The 20,310-nt window shown below is 45.1% G+C and overlaps 2 protein-coding genes across 2 annotated transcripts; one reads left to right on the forward strand and one right to left on the reverse strand.

Moving 5' to 3' along the window:
• Nucleotides 1-3,545: 3,545 nt before the first annotated feature.
• Nucleotides 3,546-5,535, forward strand: LOC308096420 (uncharacterized protein; the record flags this gene model as incomplete). The annotated part of the gene is made up of 3 exons (XM_080443842.1): nucleotides 3,546-4,146; nucleotides 4,550-4,801; nucleotides 5,070-5,535. The coding sequence occupies 3 exons, from the start codon at nucleotides 3,546-3,548 to the stop codon at nucleotides 5,510-5,512; spliced, it is 1,296 nt and encodes a 431-aa protein (XP_080299968.1). The 3' UTR covers nucleotides 5,513-5,535.
• A 387-nt stretch (nucleotides 5,536-5,922) lies between these two features.
• Nucleotides 5,923-14,779, reverse strand: LOC308096422 (collagen alpha-3(VI) chain-like; the record flags this gene model as incomplete). Its single annotated transcript, XM_080443844.1, has 7 exons — nucleotides 14,193-14,779; nucleotides 12,430-13,059; nucleotides 11,719-12,309; nucleotides 8,809-8,933; nucleotides 8,587-8,727; nucleotides 7,629-8,012; nucleotides 5,923-5,970 (listed from the first exon to the last, which is right to left on the reverse strand). Exons 1-7 carry the CDS (start codon nucleotides 14,737-14,739, stop codon nucleotides 5,923-5,925), a joined length of 2,466 nt encoding a protein of 821 aa, XP_080299970.1. The 5' UTR covers nucleotides 14,740-14,779.
• Between the last annotated feature and the right edge of the window lie 5,531 nt (nucleotides 14,780-20,310).

Here is a 20,310-nt window from a genome sequence, read left to right on the forward strand (position 1 = left end):
AATATCCTCCTACATATTGCCACTAAATATGTGGTCTATGTGTCTAGCTGTAGTATACAACCCTCGAAGACGTATTTATGATTCTGACGTCTTAGATTGAAGGCCAGAATCATAAATACGTCTACGAGGGTTGTTAGCCCTGAAACATGACTGTCATACCATGACAGTCATGGTGCCGAGTCCCCCTGGTCTAAAGTTGTGTTCGATTTTTTTCACATTGCCATCTCTCACATAAACATAAACGTTCAGATTTCAAATATAAAGTGCTTACCACCGAGCCACGGATGTTACAAGGCGATGCGGACCGCGATGAGTACCCGTATCTCCCGTATTGTTCAATAAAAAGCATTTCAATCCCATCGCCAGCCATTTTCTTTTTTTTTTGGTAATGTATCAGAGTGCAATACACCTCCCAACCATTAGTTTCGCATGGTTGAAAGTATCGGAGACAATTTGGAGAAAATGGCCGGTGATAGGATTAAAATGCTTTTTATTGAACAATACGGGAGATACGAGTACTTATCGCGGTTCGCGTCACCTTGTAACATCCGTGGCTCGGTGGTAAGCACTTTATATTTGAAATCTGAACGTTTATGTGAGAGATGGCAGTGTGAAAAAATCGAACACAACTTTAGACCAGGGGGACTCCGCACCATGACGCTTGTATACAAGCTAGAGGGTTGTATACTACAGCTATACATTGTCCATATATAAATAAGGTGTTACACACACCTACAGTTGTTACAGGCCCAGTCAAACAATTTGTCTAAAAAGAATTAAACCATTCATAGGTATTCAATTCATCAAAATATAAATGGCACCATTCAATGATCATAAATATAAAAACACTATATTGTGATGCGATTGAATTGTTTGGTGCCATTTTATATGTCAATATGAAGTTGATATAAGTAGGTATTGCCCCACACAGACTTTATACAATATATCAGGTAAAAAAATAGCCGATTTACAAGCTTTACGCGCCAATTTACGCGTCGCAGCGCGAGGCGTTGTGAGCTTGTAGATTTGCTATTTTCAGAGTGCAACCAAAAGGTAAAATATTATATAAAAAAAGATATATATATATATATATTCTTACCACTGGTAAACGGAGACAGACATCGTTTCCTTGGGCTTGGCTCCCAACTGCCAGAGTCGTCCGAATCGGAGGTCTCTTCACCGTCAGAAGTATCTGGGTTTGGGTCTGGGCAATACGACGCGGTCCTCGGTCTGCCGCTACGACGCAACGGGACCTCGGTATCGATGTCTGGTACCGGTGGGTTCGTGTCCTCAGATACCTCCGCAGGTGGGGGAGGTGGTTGTGGTGGACGTGGCGGAGGTGGTTGTGGTGGAGGTGCCCGTCGCCACCGCCGCGGGGCGGTGAAAGGCACCGATGTCTCCTCAGATCCCGCGGGGGCAGTGTTCACCTTCTTGAATGGCCGAGGTGGTCGCGGTGGTGGTGGTCCCCACGAGGGTTCTGAACACGTGAAGGCATAAGCGTCTTTCACCGACGAAGATGGCTGCACGTCTTCAGATCCCTCCGGGGCAGTCACAGTGAGGGTCTCCATCTCCACCTTGATCTCCACAGATCTCCCAGGTGGCGAAGGTGGTCACGGTGGTGGTGGTCCCCGCGAGGGTTCTGAACACGTGAAGGCATAAGCGTCTTTCACCGACGAAGATGGCTCCACGTATTCAGATCCCTCCGGGCCAGTGAGAGCCTTCATCTCCGGCTTGATCTCCGCCTTCATCTCCGCGGATCTCCCAGGTTGCGAAGGTGGTCGCGGGGGAGCGGTGAAAGACGCCACCGCCGACGGCTTCACGTGCTCCACAGGTCGTGGTGGTGGTGGTCCCGGTGGTGGTGGTCCCGGTGGTGGTGGTGGTGGTGGTCCCGAGGGAGCAGTGAAGGCCATGGTCTCCAAAAGAGTTATTTGAGTCGGGTCCCTCCGAGGGCATTTGCCCCTGCATTTTTTTCCTCTCATCTCGCCTAAAATGTATATTCCCGACTCCCACCTATAACACCTAACTCTATACTATAGAAACTATATAAACTATATAAACCTCTTACTCTAAACTATATATATATTGCACCTCTCCTAACTTTACCTAACTAACTCCAAAATAACGATCGCTTGCTCTTTCTTTGTCTCTCAGTCGCTGTCTCTCGCTCTCTCTCGCTCTATTTCTCTGTCCGTCCGTCTCTGCTCAATGTTTGTTTAGAATGCCACAGGGACTGTGTTTCTGCACCCGGATTTGTAGTGTTTTGCTCAGATCATGTGACTTTTGCGATCATGTGACTTTTCTTTTGTCCTAGAAGCTTAATATTAATACACAGGTTGTGGAAGGTTGCAATATACCTTAAACCAATTAAAAGTCAAATGAACGTGTATACACGATCCTGGCACTCAGGCGATGGATTTGAAAGAACGTGTCGACGCGTTCTTGGCACTGTATGTGTTAAGCGGCTAGCAAACGAAGGCTAGGCGAACAAAGGCAAGAGGCGACTTTGTCAAAGCCCGACTTGCGAACAAAGGCAAGAGGCGACTTTGTCAAAGCCCGACTTGCGAACAAAGGTAAGAGGCGACTTTGTCAAAGCCCGACTTGCGAACAAAGGCAAGAGGTGACTTTGTCAAAGCCCGACTTGCGAACAAAGGCAAGAGGCGACTTTGTCAAAGCCCGACTTGCGAACAAAGGCAAGAGGCGACTTTGTCAAAGCCCGACTTGCGAACAAAGGCAAGAGGCGACTTTGTCAAAGCCCGACTTCGTCAATGTAGGACCTTCGACATTGAGTGCTTCTTCTCTTCATAAGCAGCATCAGTGTTTAGTGACATATATAGTAGTGTGATAGATATAGTAGTTTGTATATGTTTAGTGATCTACGATGTGTTTTCTTCCTATTCCTGTCCTCTCCTCTTCCTGGTGGTCGCAAAAACACTGGGTTACACCCAGATGTCGCGATACCACTAATCTAATCTATCCTACTAAGTGGTAACAGGAGGGCTTTGGAATTGCCACTCGGCTGTGGTGGAAGGCAAAGCTACTTTCATCTCAGGCTACGCATCCTTGCTCTCCCTCAACTTCCTTGCTCTAACTGAGACTTGGATCAAACCAGAAAACACTGCTACCCCCGCGGCTCTGTCAGATGTGTACTCTTTCTCTCACACTCCCAGAGCCGTGCGGACAAGTGGTGGTACTGGTCTGCTAATTTCCAGAAAATGGAAATACTCTCCTGTTTCACTGTCACAATTCTCTCCTAAAGGCCCGTTCAAAGTCCCTAGATGGGTCTGAAACGTGCGTCAGGGGGTGAGGGATTCCGTCCGTTCTTTACGTACACATGCATAGTCGCTCACGTTATTTAGGGGTTATTTTATTTATTTTAAAGTGTACAGGCGTAATACACCTATTCATCCACCAGATGGCAGTCGCGAGAGTATGTACCATACCCATAATGCATCGCTACATTTTGAGACGGAAGTAGGAAGTAGTCAAGTAGCAACATTCAGCGTTGATGTTTGTTTACTTCAGTAGTCATGGATTGTGTTGCAAACATGTCGGACGCTGCTTTGGTTGCTGAAGAGGAACTGTTGTTGCTCATGCTTTTGAGAAGAAGGATAAGAAGAAGGAGACAAGAGAGGGAGAGGAGGCGCAGACAATGGTACGTCAGGCCATTAAATACAGAGCGACGCGTAGATGGGGAGTTTAATAGAATCATCCTGCGAATGAGACGAATAGACCCCGAACGGCACCATCAGTACTTTAGGATGTCCGTCGCTAAATTCGACGACCTGCTTCGTCGGGTGACGCCGTACATCCAACATGGAAACAACCACAGCAACCCTGTGAGTCCAGCCGAGCGCCTTGCTGTCACACTGAAGATTATTGCCCACGGCTACAGCCATCAGTCTGTGGCAGGAACCTTCTTGCTTGGCATTTCAACGGTGGCTGCGATTGTCAGTGAGGTATGCCAAGCAATATGGCTGGCACTGAAGGATGAGTTTGTTGCTTTCCCTACGGGAGCGGAGTGGTTGAGGCTGAAGGCAGAATTCTGGGAAGACTGGAATTTTCCCAACTGTGTCGGGGCTATCGATGGCAAACATGTCCAAATCCAAGCACCAGTCAACAGTGGAAGTGCCTACTTCAATTACAAAGGTAATGTAACTTGAGTTAAAATGTATGAGCTTGTAGATCTGCTATTTTTGAATAGCCAAAGGCAGTGGCGTTTGGTGGATGCTAACGTTGACCTGGCCAGAACCGGGCCAGAACCGGTTTGACGGTTTTTAATGTCCACATTAACAATTCGGCCGAATGCAAATGAGCCCCATTTGAAAACAAAGACAACTTTCTGTGGTCGGCTACAACAGAATAGGGTGAGGGGCTGCTAATGTTGATTTTTAGTTTTTTAACCTTTTATACTTTGGCTTTTCAAAAATAGCAGATATACAAGGTCATAGCTTATATCTGTGATGATATTAAATGTTTGGTGCTATTTTATATGTTGATGAATTGAATTTTTACATTTCTGTCTAATAAAATATTCAATCAATCAATCTAGGTTACTTCAGCTTCATCCTGATGGCCGCCTGTGATGCCAGGTACAAGTTCACCTACATCGACATCGGTGCGTATGGACGAGACAGTGACGCTGGTGTCTTCTCAAGGAGCGTCTTCGGATCACAGCTAATCGATGGACAGCTCCCTCTTCCACGTCCATCGTTGCTGCCAGGAAGTGAGGTCATCGCGCCGCATGTTTTCGTCGCTGACGAGGCCTTTCCCACAAAAGTGAACCTGATGAGACCTTATGGAGGTGAGACTGCATTGCATCTATTGCCAGTGGTTTAAAGTAACTAAATACATTTACCCTAGTACACAGTTTTGAGGTACTTTTACTTTACTGAAGTATTTCCAATTGTCTATACTTATACTTCTACTCCACTACATCTCAGAGGCAAATATTGTACTATTTAAAACATACATTAACCACTTTAGCCCTATTTTATACCTAGGCTATTTGTAATGACAATATATCAGCTCCTATATATATAGTCTTATGTTATGATTTCTTTCTTTTACAGGGAGGAATCTGACAGGTGATGAGCGCATCTACAACTACAGGCTTTCGAGAGCACGGCGGGTGATCGAGAATGCCTTCGGTATTCTTAGGGCAAGGTGGAGGATCTTCGGGGGTCCCATGGAGTGTAGCATTGAAAAAGCTGAAGACATAACCAAGGCTTGTGTGGCGCTACACAATTACCTGACAGTCACTGACAGTGACACAGCTGTAGGGCCACGCTATGTGGACAACGCACTGGTGGACAGTGCCAGTGCTGATGGAGAATGGAGAGATATTGTTAGGGTTGATAACAACCTCCTTGGTCTAGCACGCAACACTGCAGCTCGAGCAACGAAAGATGGGTTGGCCGTTCGGAACGCTTTTAAAGATTACTTCCAGACGCCAGCAGGTAGAGTTGCATGGCAGGATAATGTCCTCCAGCAAGGCAGACTTAACCGCCGCTAACTGGAAAGTGGTCTATACTGGAGTGTGACTAAATAACCACAATGCAACTCTTTTTTTAAAATGTCCTCTATTTTAGTTTTATCGTTTATAGTTGCTACTCAAGTGCCTCACTGTTGCTTCAGATTTTATAAGAGTCCTCAGTTATTGTATCTTCTCATTGATGACCGTTCTTGTCCTTCCCCACTTTTAGTGTGCAGTGTTATTTTATCAGTGTGCAGTGCACACTGATAAAATAACACTGCAGTGTGCAGTGTATTCTGAAAATGTTCTTATTGCCCCCCGGTCAATAAGTGGTCTTCTGCTGCTATCTATTTAAATAAAGTGGTCATGATTGTACACACGAAAGCCTCTGTCCGTCTTGTCCAACTTGTGTCGGGAGTAAATGCATAGTTTGTTCAGGGTCTCTCCCCTTAACCCTCGTAGGGTCTTCGGGTCAAAGTCACTTTGACCCGAAGGCCCTGGGTGAAAATTTCATGAAAATTTTCATATCACATGTTTAGTACAGTAAATAAAGGCAAATAGAAGAAGTTTCATAGAGAACTTTTTTTTTTTACATACTTTTAATTCATGTTGAAAATGTTAAACCGGGTTAAAAGGACCCGAGGACCCTACGAGGGTTAAGAGAGTGGCATAGTCACTTTGATTTATCCAAAAGTATTATCAGTGTCCATCTGGTCACATTTGCCGTGTTCCCAGTTGTTACAATACTTCTATACTTTACTTGGAGCCTATTCATCACAACTTTCACTTCAATACATTTAAAACCAGAACATGTTTCTTTTACTCCACTTTGACACCTCATTACTCAAATCAGAATATAATCGCAAGTCTCATCATCATGGATTATTATCCAGACTGTTGATATAGTCAGGGGATATTAGCAGAAAGATTTCCAATCTTGGAATAAATTCCTTACCAAAAAAAACCTTCACCCATGTGAAACTAGGGTGTTTTTATGATTCTGAATCCATTGCAAGCATTTGTTTTGCACCAAAACCACTCCTTGGGCTAAAAACAGCCATAGCCATCCTTGTCCAGGTATACTTTGTGTAAAAAGCCCATGAGATTGGGCTGTTTTTAGCCCAAGGAATGGTTTTGGTGCAAAACAAATGCTTGCAATGGATTCAGAATCATAAAAACACCCTAGTTTGACCCCTCACATGCTACTTAAAACAGAATTAAAATTAGATTTTTTTTGCCCTGCATGGAAATGCAGGGAAATGGTGGGTACCCCAACTTTCAGCAGCTGTCAAAAATTCTCCTAGGGGGACTGAATTTCAGTCTGTGCGATGTGTTATTATTACTAGACACCTTTACAAACACATTGGTGAAGATTTTTTTTGGTAAGGAATTTATTCCAAGATCCAACAGGTGCTCTCATCAAGACAAGATACCTGCTGTCCATTGTTCTATGCTGATGTATAAAATAGGTTTCAGGGGTTAAACTGATTTTGATGCTAAGCTGTTTTGCTGTGATGTCCATCTGCTGTGTATTTTCCACGTATTGTAGATCTCAACATGAGTGGAAATAAACCCTCTTTGTAGTGAAACAGACCTGAGTTGCAAGTGTACTTTTTTTTAATACAGAAGAGACTCCCAAGTGTCCCAGCAGCAAAGTGATAAAACACATAAGAGCACAAATAAAAAATATTTAAAAATAGATTAAATGCAAACAAATGTTTAGAAAACACAAGACAAAATACAAAATTAAGAGCACATGAAAACTATTAAAAACTATTAAATGCAAACAAATTAAAACAAGCATGCAAAAAAATCGAATAGAACTTCATTCTTTTTTACAGGGGTGCACAAAATGTCAGTGTCTGCCAAATGTCAGTGTACTGATGGGTACAACGGCTACTCTGACAATACAACAAGTACAACGGCTAGTACAACGGCTAGTTTCCGACTAGTACTGCGGTGGTTCTTGCTGCCAATAAGAAGCCATCAGTCGGTGGATCGACCGCGCAAATTTTTCTGCCTCTTCTGGCCCAACACTACAGAAGAACTCACCGAGACAAACCATAAGGCCTCGTTGCATGTGCTGGCATTCCTCTCTCTCCTGTCTGTCTGCGCTCTGTCTCTCTCTCTTCTCTCTCTCCTCGGCTATGTTCACAAGTCTTTCTAAAAGGGCAGAATCTTCCTCTTCCTCTAGGCATGGCCTCTTCTTCTTCCTCTTCTGCTTGGGAGTGCTTTGGGAACTGGAAGCTGAGGTTTGTATGCCCGACGGACAGGGGAGAGGCTCTTCTTGGCTTGGGGTGGCCCTGGGCTGAGCCAGGGTTTCTAGCCTGGAATATGTTAGGCTGCGGGAGGCTGCTAGTGCTGGAGTTCCAGGTCGAGAAGCCCTGTGCTGGCCAGAAGGATATAGTCGTGCAGGGGTTTGTTGGCTGGAGCGTGTTGGGCTGCTGGAGGCAGTTGGAGTTCCAGGTTGCGAAATGAGAGACTGGCTGAGGCTCTCAGATGCTCCCAAGCTGCTACTGTCCTCCTCATCAGAGTGTGCCTATAAAGAAGTCAGATAGTGGAGAATGTTAATTTCAACTGTATCTCACTGTGTTTACTTTTCAATTGTGTTTTGGATTGATAAATTGCACCAATTTTTCTAAATATTCCACATTTCATTTCAAGATTATTTTTAAATAGCAGATCTACAAGCTCATAACACGTCGCAGTGTGAGCTTGTAGATCTGCTATTTTCAATTAGGTTTAGACAAAAACAATGCTTGGCACCCTACATGTATGTCTATTAAAGTATTCTGTCAATCAATAGACTCGATTACTTTTTGTTGTTGTTGTAAAAACTTAAAGAAAGACGACGTCTGCCAAGTAGAAAAGATGACCGGAATGTTTGTTTTGCTGCTTACCGTGTCGCCGCTGACCGGGAAGTTTGTAGATGTATCTCGGTGCGAAATGTAGGTCTTTAGCCATGCCAGATCCGTGAGGATTTGCGGGACATCGGCGAGGGAAGCGCCAGCACCACTTCGCTTCGACAAGTTGTATTTCTTTAACTTTCTCGTGAAACGGTCTCGGACGTTTCTCCATTTTTTTTCTACGGTTATAGCGTCTGAATTTAATACCTCGGCAATCTGCCCCCAGCTGCCCTGGACTGTGTTTTTGTTCTTGTGCTCTGGGCTTGAACAGTCGTAGAGCCATGGGTAGTCCCGCACTAGTAAGCAAAGTTGCTCCTCGAATGATGCTTTTGCTGTCATCTTGGCGTTCTGAACATGACACAGACACTGTTGCTTTAATACACTTTGAGACGTCACTTCCTGTAGGTGGAAGTGATGTCATGCACCAACGTGGGTCTTTTTGTTGGAGAAAGAGGGGTAGAGGAAAACTTTTTCCCTTATACTGCCAACGGGCAGCAGTGGTACTACAGTGGTACTACAGTTAACGTGCACGTCAGCCTGACGGTGAATGTCGACTGCACGGACGGAAATCCTGGAGCCGTAAGTGACGGAGGGGGAGACAAAAACGGCAACGCAAGGAGCGCTGGCGCTCGTTATGTATTCTTACGTCCGACTATGAATGATACTTAACTCGTTTGAATTTCATGTGGTCACTGTTTCTCATCCAGTCAAGCTCACCATTGCAGTTGTTTATCGCCCACCGGGCCCTGCTGGTGGCTTCCTGGAGGAGCTGGACCATCTAGTCTCTCACTTCCCTGTCGATGGCTCTGGATTCATCCTTCTGGGTGACTTCAACCTCCCGACTGAGAAGCAGCTAGACCCATTACTTTCGTTTCTCGCCGCCTTTGACCTAGTTATTTCCCCATCTCCTCCTACCCATGAGGCGGGCAACCAACTGGACCTGATCTTCACCAGAGGCTGCTCTACTGCTAACCTGTCTGTCACTCCTCTTTCCAGTGAAAAGGGTAAGAAACTCTCTGATCACTACTTCATGTCCTACTCTCTCTCTCTCTTTCTCCTCTCCCCCCTCACAGCCCCTCCCTACCCACATGATTTCCTCACGTCACAATCTTCGCTCACTTTCCTCCACTGATCTTTCCTCTTCTGTTCTCTCTGCTCTCCCTGCCCCTGAATCCTTTGCTCTTCTATCCCCTGATACCGCCACAGATCTTCTTTTCTCTACTCTATCCTCTTCTATCGACCATCTCTGTCCCCTCACCACCAGGCCTACACGCCAAACTCCACCTGCCCCCTGGTTGTCGGACTCAGTGCGGACTGAGAGACGGAGCCTGAGAGCGGCTGAGCGCAAATGGAGAAATGGCAACCTCCTGGAGGACCTTCTCACCTTCCAATCTCTCATTTCTACTTTTTCCTCCTCTCTATCAGCTGCTAAAGCTGCTTTCTTCTGCACTAAAATTCAGGCTTCTGCTTCCAACCCTAAAAAACTCTTTGAAACTTTCTCCTCTCTCCTGCAACCACCACCCCCTCCTCCCTCCTCGTCCCTCCTCCCTGACGATTTTGCCAACTTCTTTGACAAGGTGAACGATATCCGATCCTCCTTCCCTCCTCCCCTGGCTGGTGCCCTGCGCACTACCCACACCCGTCTGCCTGCCACTCCCCCCTCTCTACCTTCATCTACTCCTCTTCCCCCCCCCTCCCCCTCTCTATCCCACTTTTATCCCCTCTCCCCTAACGAAGTCCTTCTCCTTGTTACCTCTAGTCGCCCCACCTCATGCTCTCTGGACCCGGTCCCATCCACTCTGCTGCAGTCTATTGCACCTGAACTTCGGTCTGCCACCTCGGGGCGACTGATTGCCTCGTCACTCAAGGGTCCTTCTGGTCGATCGACACGGTCATGACTTTTTTCTGTTCTGGCCCCACAGTGGTGGAATGAACTTCCCACTGATGTCAGGACAGCAGAGTCACTGCCCATCTTTCGCCGCAGGCTGAAAACCCACCTCTTCAGGAAACACTACCCTTCCTCTTTGCCTGGCCTACTTGTTGTTAACTAGTTGTACGAACTCTTGTTTTATTTTTGTATTGTTTTATTGGATCTTGTTTAGTCGATACACTTATTTGTTTTAGCTTGTGCTCATTTGATTTTGCTATTTTGTCTCATCTGTTTAAGAAAGTAGGTAGCTGATATATTGCACTTTTACCTTAGCGCTAGGTATACTCTTGGTTGCTTGTTTTTGCAGGAAATGCACTTAAGACTTCTGGTGATTAGTAGTTTCGTTCCCTACCTATGTTGAATGCACTTATTGTAAGTCGCTTTGGATAAAAGCGTCTGCTAAATGACTGTAATGTAATGTAATGTAATGTACATAGGCTATAGACCTTTCCTAAAACTGTCCAATTTATTATACCCATGTGCTACTGTTTTTCTGTGTACCACGTAGGAGCGTTGTCGCAACATGATGTAATTAATTATTTGGGAGCAGCCGGTGTGTACCAATAGTATAAATATTTTAAATGGCTTTCATATACTATTCCGGATCTGACTAATATGACAAGCTTATTGTGAACACAATAGGCTACAAATTAATATAAAATTAGAAGAAGGAAAGAAGGAAAACAAGCCCAATGTGGCTTATAATAATCAGACCAGGCAACAGTGCAGACAGGGAGATAGGCTAGAGCATATATTGGATCGGGGATGACGGCTAGCGCAGTCTTCTCTTAAAGGCAATGGCTTCTGGCACGGTGATTGGTTTTATCATTGTAACGCCCAAACCACACCTATGCATAATGTAACGGGTAGCTCAGGTGTTTGGCGGGTGAGGGGGGTGCCACAGAATACCGAATTTTGCGGGGAAACGCCTCTTGCCTAGTCCTAATTCCGTAATTAGTGGTTTGTTCAAATTAAACCTAGAATAGGGGCCCAAGTGCCTCACAAACTGAAGAGCTGCCTCAGTGTTGAGGCTCCTTCCACCCTTGTGCCTCATATTATTTATGGCATTGATAATGGCATCCTTTGTTTTGTGAGAGCTCAGATAAAAATTGGCCTGTGGCTTTTCAGCATATTGAACCAAAGAGACCCTGTCTCTGTTCTCACCCACAGACAGCCTCTCGACTATACTCTTAACAAAGGCTTGTAATGCTGGGAAGCCATCTCTTGTGCCATCAGAACCATCCTACAGGAACACAACATCTCTTTTTACATCTGTTTCACCATGGACTAAGACACAACAAACAAAGGGCATTGTTGTGATACACTTGATCTTGGTACAGCGCCAAGAGTGAAGCATCAGGCAAAACATTGGATTTAAGACGGAAAACACAAACACAGATTGTGCTTACCTTGATCTATGACAGTCTGTAGCTGATCCTTGGGAAGGCTCACATAGGTATTGAGCTTCTGTTGGACATTGCCGAGCTCACTGAACTCCTTCACATTGAAGGCAAAGGAGGGGTTGTGGGAAATGTCCTGAATCTGCTTAGGGTCTGCGTCCTTCACACCAACACCAAATGGCACCACTCCATCTGTCTTCAGGGCACCAGCAGGTTCCTTCACACTATCCCTTGACCTGCCTCCAGTCAGAACAATCAAAAATTGGGGAACATTTTGTCCGGCCCTACTACCATACTGCTCAGACAAGATAATGTCCTTCATGAAGTTCAGGGCAGCTCCTGTGTTTAGGCTTCTCCCCCCAGCCAGTTGTAAACCATTGACAGCTCTGAGCACCTCATCTTTGGTTTGATGGGTGTTGAGGTAGAAATTGGGAGTTGGCCTTTCACTGTGTTGGACAACTGAAATTCGCACTCTGTCCATTCCAACATCAAGTGGCTCAATGACTCTGATGATAAAATCCCGGATGTAGTGGAAATCAGCACGAACATCGTCCCTGCCATCAATCAGGAAGGCAACGTCCCTCTCAGCTCCTGTGACAACTGAAAGAAAAGGAGTTGCACATAGTGACAAGTTTGTAACTGTTCATATTCAGCACATTGTGATCTGATGTTTAAATCAGTACAAAATCCTCGTTTACTTACAATAAAAGTAAAACTCACCTTCTTCAATTTCAATTTCACTACCACCTTGTTCTGTGTCACCAACAACTGTTATGAGTGGTGTATAGATTTGGGTAGCAACATCTGGCAAGCTAGAGAAGCTGCTTTCATGGTAAGCCAAGTTTGGAACGAAAGCCACTGAACTCAGCAAGTCGGGATCTGCCTGTCCAGAACTGACTGTGAAGGTCAGAACTCCAGCCAAAGCGGCTTTGTCTGCAACACTCTGTACTTGATCATGGGCCGGGCCACCAGTGATCAGAATCAGCACCTGCTGGACACCCTGCCTCTTCCGTGACCCTGCAGCACGCTGGAACATGTTGGTCAGGGCGTAATCCATGGCAGCTCCAGTGTTCACGATTGAGCCTCCAGACAGCCTGAGATTATTGATACCATCCAGCACTTCTTGCTTAGTACGGTGGGTGTTCAGATAGAATTCAATCCTTGGACGGTCAGCAAATTGCATGAGGCCAATCTGAACTCTGTCAGGATTCACGTCTAACTGGTTAACCACTCTGTTCATGAACTCCTTCACGTATGGCAGGTTGCCGGTTCCCACATAACTGGAGCCGTCAACAAGGAACACAATGTCACGGACAACTCTTTGAGTCTGTACTGTTGTAATCTCCACCACTGAAAACACAAAGAACAAAACAAATCTTCAATTATCACTCTCCTCGGATTTTTGAGTTACTTTCTTCCGGGATATCCTGTAACTTCCATCAATGTGTTTACAACACATACCACCTGGATTTACATGGGTGCTGATAATTTTTCAGTCTGTCTTCACAATAATAAAAGCACAAAACTCTGACACAGATGAAATGACTCAATGATTCAATTAAGAAATGTTAGATGTAGGATAGTTTCATGTAGCCTACACTGAAATGTTCTGGGGAAATCGAATTCGATATAGGGCATAGCAGTGGTGGCCATTTTGTGGTACCATAGATAGGAAACCCATAAATTTTTCCCATAGAGATTTCCGAAAATATTTATATAGATTATTTTAAGCCATCCAGGCTCCTGGTGAATCATGACTACAAAATATTTGATTCTGTGTCAAAACATATTAGAATATTTAATCTAGAATCAGAATCAGAATCAGAATCAGTTTTATTGTCACATCACAGGTTTACAAGGTAAAAAAGTGGGTGAAATTCGTTTTTGTACATCGTTCCCATCGCAACGTTAGTTTCCATAGAAAGAAGAGGGGGGGAGAGAAGAAGAGGGGGTGGGGGACAAGTGGGAAGGAGATCAAAACAAGAGAGCAACAGAAGGCCAGACAAGTTATCTACATATTTACAAAGTACCTGAGATAATAAAAAACTAAAAAAAAAAAAAACTAAGGTGCCTGAGCATAGCAGCAATGTATGTATACTGTGCATGTTATACTTATACTGTGCATATGCTTACTGCTTTGTCCTGCTACCATCAAAAGGATCGCCCCAAAGTCGTTGCACTGGTTCTGCAATGCAATTATTTCTTTCATCTCTTAATTGTTTCAACCCAGTTTTAGCCCCTATATTGAATTTAGATGTCACCAGACATATCAGTAGGAGGAGATCTCCAATCATCTTGCTAATGAGACTAGACAGATATCAAATCAACCTCTTGTGTGACTACAAAGTAAAATCTTTAGTGTTAATTTAACTCCAAAGAGTGTACAACTGGAACCAAATGGACATGTGTGTACACTCATCAGAGTTGAATGACTGTCTAGAGAAGCCACACAGCATGTTTTTAGACAGTAGTTGGAGCATTACCTGGCTCTGTGGGTCCTTCTGTCACCACCACACGTGTCAGAGTGGAGAGTGGTGAAATAATCATCCTGGGGTTGCGAAGCAGCATGCGGAAGTCCTTCAGCATGAAGACTAAGTTCTCATCGAAGGCAATCCGTTTCAGTTCCTGCTCATCAGCAGACTTAGAACCTGCAGCCAGAGTCAGAACCCCCATGCGTTGGAGGGCCTCGGCAGGCTGGTCCACACTGTCACTGGATTTTTTGCTGGTCAGCAGCAGCACAAGCTGGGGCACACCCTGCTGAATACGGCTGCCCTTGTCAGCTCGAATCATGTTGGTCCTCACAAAGTCCAAGGCAGCACCGATGTTGACTGTCTGGCCGGATCTGGGCTTGATTCTGCCCAAAGCCACAGTAAGTTCTTCTTTGGAGCCATAGGTGTTCAAGTCCATCTCCAGTCGAGGGGCATTACTGAACTGAGTAACACCCACTTGCACCTCATCCGGTCCGATTGGCATGGCATCAACAAACCTCCTGATGAACTCTCGCATGGAGTTAATGATTGTGGTGCCCATCGTACTGTCAACGAGGAAAATGATGTCTCGCTTTCCAAATTCCAACGCTGAAAGACAAAATAAAGTTGCATCAATAGAAAATAAAATACAGTTACTTGACATCTGTTGGTCCTCTAATAAATAGTAATAGATAAAAGTATTGATACATAATAACAAAATGTAGTTTGAAGAGAAAGGACATAATTCATTAAATAGATTCATCCATCCATCCATCCATCTTCAACCGCTTATCCGGAGTCGGGTCGCGGGGGCAACAGTTCCAGCAGAGAGCTCCAGACCTTCCTCTCCTGAGCAACATTAGCAACTTCCTCCTGGGGGATCCCGAGGCGTTCCCAGGCCAGTGTGGAGATGTAATCCGCCCATCTGGTCCTTGGTCTGCCCCGGGGTCTCCTCCCAGTGGGACGTGCAGCGAGGACCTCCCTAGGGAGACGCTCGGGAGGCATCCGTACTAGATGCCCGAACCACCTAAGCTGGCTCCTTTCCAAGCGAAGGAGCAGCGACTCTACTCCGAGTCTCTCCCGGGTGACCGAACTTCTCACCCTATCTCTAAGGGAGATGCCAGCCACCCGTCTGAGAAAACTCATTTCGGCCGCTTGTACCCACGACCTTATTCTTTCGGTCATGACCCACACTTCATGACCATAGGTGAGAGTAGGAACGAAGATTGCTCGGAAGACAGAGAGCTTTGCCTTCTGGCTCAGCTCTCTTTTCGTCACCACAGTGCGGTACAGCGACTGCAATACCGCTCCTGCTGCAATACCGCTCCGATTCTCCGGCTGATCTCCTGCTCCGTCCTCCCCTCACTCGTGAACTAGATTCAGTATAATTCAAATATTAAAATTCATTATTTATAATGGGAATAATTGAATTTGAATTTTAACAGTTTTTGATGGCTGAAATAATGAGTATATAAAAACTAATAGAATACGCACATCACTTCATTGAGGTGCTGGGTTGGAAAGTAATATGAAGAAAAAGAATAAACCTGCACACTTGTCTAATATGAAGAAAAATAATAAACCCGCACACTCGTCTGTATATGAAGAAAAATTATAAACCTGCACACTCGTCTGATATGAAGAAAAAGAATAAACCCGCACACTCGTCTGGATATGAAGGAAAATAATAAACCTGCACACTCGTCTCATATGAAGAAAGAGAATAAACCCGCACACTCGTCTTCTAAATGCCCTAGACGAGGAGGAGATCTTGATAGATTACTGCTCCACACTTTTACGCACCCATTAACGGGGAAACGTTTTGATATCAAGGGCACTATAACGTGCACAACCAAAAATGTTATATACCTGCTAAAATGCCCATGCGGTCGAGGATATGTTGGTAAGACCAACAGGGCGCTAAAGACACGCATTTCTGAACACAGAAGCAGCATTCGTAACCAAGATCCAAAGAGCCCAGTTGCAATGCACTTCATGTCCGCTAAGCACAATGTGGCCACTCTCAGATATCAGGGGATTGAACATGTTAAATGCCCTAGACAAGGAGGAGATCTTGATAGATTAACTGCTACAGCGTGAATCCTCTTGGATTTACACCTTAAACACTATGTCTTCAAAAGGAATGAATGAGGACTTTCCAATCAGCCATTTTCTTTAATTATGACTCTTGTTGCATATGTTTAATGTACCTGATTATTTAAATTATGAAAACATATTTGAAAAAAAACAACAACAAAAAAGGTTTTTGATAAAAAAAAGTCCACCCATAAATGTTGGACTCTTTAGCATGCTGCCATATAGAGTTATAGCTGTTTAAAGGCCAGCCAATAGGAATTGTAGATCGGCTATTCTCACTTCCTGTTTGGCGTTGAAGTTTGACGCTTTGCCAAGGTCACGCCGTTTTACGAAAACTCAAGCTTTTGATAACTTTTCATTGTTAACGTCTTTTGTGTACTCTGAGCGAATTTGAGGCGGATCCGACAATCCGCCTAGGAGGAGTTCGTTAAAGTACAACGGGTGAAAATGGCGTGAAATGCACAAAAATGCCACTATCAATTAAAAATGGCCGACTTCCTGTTTGGCGAAGTTTGACGCTTCAAATTATGGATTAGGTAGCATGCTGCCATCTGGAGTTAAAGTTGTTTAAAGGCCGGCCAATAGGAAGACAGAGGGGGCGGAGCTTCAGAAATTACAGCTCGTCCCTATTGATGGTCTTAGTCCACATACCAAATGTGGACTCGGTAGCATGCTGCGAACCGAAATTATGGCTGTTTAAAGGCCGGCCAATAGGAAGACAGAGGGGGCGGAGCTTCAGAAATTACAGATCGTCCCTATTGGCGGTCAAAGTCCACATACCATATTTGGAGTTGGCAGCATGCTGCGAACCGAAGTTATGGCTGTTTAAAGGCCGGCCAATAGGAAGACAGAGGGGGCGGAGCTTCAGTAATTACAGATCGTCCCTATTGGCGGTCAAAGTCCACATACCAAATCTGTACTCGGTAGCATGCTGCGAACCGAAGTTATGGCTGTTTAAAGGCCGGCCAATAGGAAGACAGAGGGGGCGGAGCTTCATAAATTACAGCTCGTCCCTATTGGTGGTCTTAGTCCACATACCAAATTTGGACTCGGTAGCATACCGCGAACCGAAGTTATGGCTATTTAAAGGCCGGCCAATAGGAAGACAGAGGGGGCGGAGCTTCAGAAATTACAGCTCGTCCCTATTGGTGGTCTTAGTCCACATACCAAATTTGTACTCGGTAGTATGCTGCGAACCGAAGTTTTGGCTGTTTAAAGCCCAGCCAATAGGAATTGTAGATCGGCTATTCTCACTTCCTGTTTGGCATTGAAGTTTGACGCTTTGCCACGGTCACGCCGTTTTACGAAAACTCTAGCTTTTGATAACTTTTCATCGTTAACGTCTTTTGTGTACTCTGAGCGAATTTGAGGCGGATCCGACAATCCACCTAAGAGGAGTTCTTTAAAGTACAACGCGTGAAAATGGCGTGAAATGCACAAAAACGCCACTATCAATTAAAAATGACCGACTTCCTGTTTGGCGAAGTTTGACTTTTCAAATTATGGACTAGGTAGCATGCGGCCATCTGGAGTTATAGCTGTTTAAAGGCCGGCAAATAGGAAGACAGAGGGGGCGGAGCTTCAGAAATTAAAGCTCGTCCCTATTGGTGGTCTGAGTCCACATACCAAATTTGGACTCGGTAGCATGCTGCGAACCGAAGTTACGGCTGTTTAAAGGCCGGCCAATAGGAAGACAGAGGGGGCGGAGCTTCAGGAATTACAGCTCGTCCCTATTGATGGTCTTAGTCCACATATCAAATTTGGACTCGGTAGCATGCTGCAAACCGAAGTTATGGCTGTTTAAAGGCCGGCCAATAGGAAGACAGAGGGGGAGGAGCTTCAGTAATTACAGATCGTCCCTATTGGTGGTCTAAGTCCACATACCAAATCTGTACTCGGTAGCATGCTGCGAACCGAAGTTATGGCTGTTTAAAGGCCGGCCAATAGGAAGACAGAGGGGGCTGAGCTTCAGAAATTACACCTCGTCCCTATTGGTGGTCTTAGTCCACATACCAAATTTGGACTAGGTAGCATGCCGCGAACCGAAGTTATGTCTGTTTAAAGGCCGGCCAATAGGAAGACAGAGGGGGCGGAGCTTCAGAAATTACAGCTCGTCCCTATTGGTGGTCTTAGTCCACATACCAAATTTGTACTCGGTAGTATGCTGCGAACCGAAGTTTTGGCTGTTTAAAGCCCAGCCAATAGGAATTGTAGATCGGCTATTCTCACTTCCTGTTTGGCATTGAAGTTTGACGCTTTGCCACGGTCACGCCGTTTTACGAAAACTCTAGCTTTTGATAACTTTTCATCGTTAACGTCTTTTGTGTACTCTGAGCGAATTTGAGGTGGATCCGACAATCCGCCTAGGAGGAGTTCGTTAAAGTACAACGCGTGAAAATGGTGTGAAATGCAAATAAAACGCCACTATCAATAAAAAATGGCCGACTTCCTGTTTGGCAAAGTTTGACGCTTCAAATTATGGACTCGGTAGCATGCTGCGAACCGAAGTTACGGCTGTTTAATGGCCGGCCAATAGGTAGACAGAGGGGGCGGAGCTTCAGAAATTACAGCTCGTCCCTATTGGTGGTCTTAGTCCACATACCAAATTTGTACTCGGTAGCAGGCTGCGAACCGAAGTTATGGCTGTTTAAAGCCCAGCCAATAGGAATTGTAGATCGGCTGTTCTCACTTCCTGTTTGGCGTTGAAGTTTGACGCTTTGCCACGGTCACGTCGTTTTAAGATAACTCAAGCTTTTGATAACTTTTCATCGTTAAAGTCTTTTGTGTACTCTGAGCGAATTTGAGGCGGATGCGATAATCCGCCTGGGAGGAGTTTTTTAGAGTACAACCCGTGAAAATGACGTGAAATACACAAAAATGCCACTATCAATTAAAAATTGCCGACTTCTTGTTTGGTTTTGGTAATGGCTCCAAGAGACTATTTCGTAAGTTGTGACATGATACAGGTGTGTACCGATTTTTATACATGTAGGTGAAACCGTATTGTCGGGCTTGAAGCACGAAGTTTTGTAGGGGGCGCTATTGAGCCATTAGGCCACGCCCCTTTTTGATACGATTTAAATACGTAAATTTTCGCCACTGGTAATGTGTACGCAAAGTTGCGTAACTTTTGGAGTACGCATTGCCCCTCAAAAACGCGATTCATTTGAGAGAATAATAATAATAAATATAGCTACAAGCAGCAATAAGCGGTTTCGAGGGATAAGGCAGAGACAGGAAGAGGCAGGCAGACTCTCTCCTCTCCCTCTCTCTCTCTCTCCCCCTCTCCCCCTCTCTCCCTCTCTCCTTCTCTCCCCCTCTCTCCCTCTCTCCCTCTCCCCCCTCTCTCTCTCTCCCCCTCTCTCCCTCTCCCCCTCTGTCTCTCTCTCCCTCTCCCCCTCTGTCTCTCTCTCCCTCTCTCCCTCTCCCCTCTCTCCCTCTCTCCCTCTCTCCCTCTCCCCAGACAGACAGACAGGCAGACAGTGAGAGAGTGAGAGAGAGGCAGACAGGCAGACAGACAGACAGGAAGAGAGTGACAGAGTGAGAGAGAGGCACACAGACAGACAGGGAAAAGCACTTAGGGTACCACTACTAGCAGCTTGCTAAATAACAAAAGAATGCTGCTATACTCAACTACCAGAGGTCAGGAGCTCAGTTCACTTCAGATGTTGGTTACACACTGAAGAGAATACTCTCAACCTGCCTACTTATCCCTTGAGCTGTGCTGGCTAAACCACACACTTCACAAGGCAATCAAGTGGCCTATACAGGGTGAAACTACTTGTACTACTACAAAGTGCCAATAGCCTACTGCTTGAAGCACACAAACAATACAACTATAAACTACAGACTACCACACAAGCTAATAATATAATACTAATAGAAAAGCATTTAGGGTACCACTACTAGCAGCTTGCTAAATAACAAAAGAATGCTGCTATACTCAACTACCAGAGGTCAGGAGCTCAGTTCACTTCAGATGTTGGTTACACACTGAAGAGAATACTCTCAACCTGCCTACTTATCCCTTGAGCTG

This window comes from Gymnoscopelus braueri, assembly GCF_963280865.1.
Source record: "Gymnoscopelus braueri genome assembly, chromosome: 12".
Lineage (NCBI taxonomy): Eukaryota > Metazoa > Chordata > Actinopteri > Myctophiformes > Myctophidae > Gymnoscopelus > Gymnoscopelus braueri.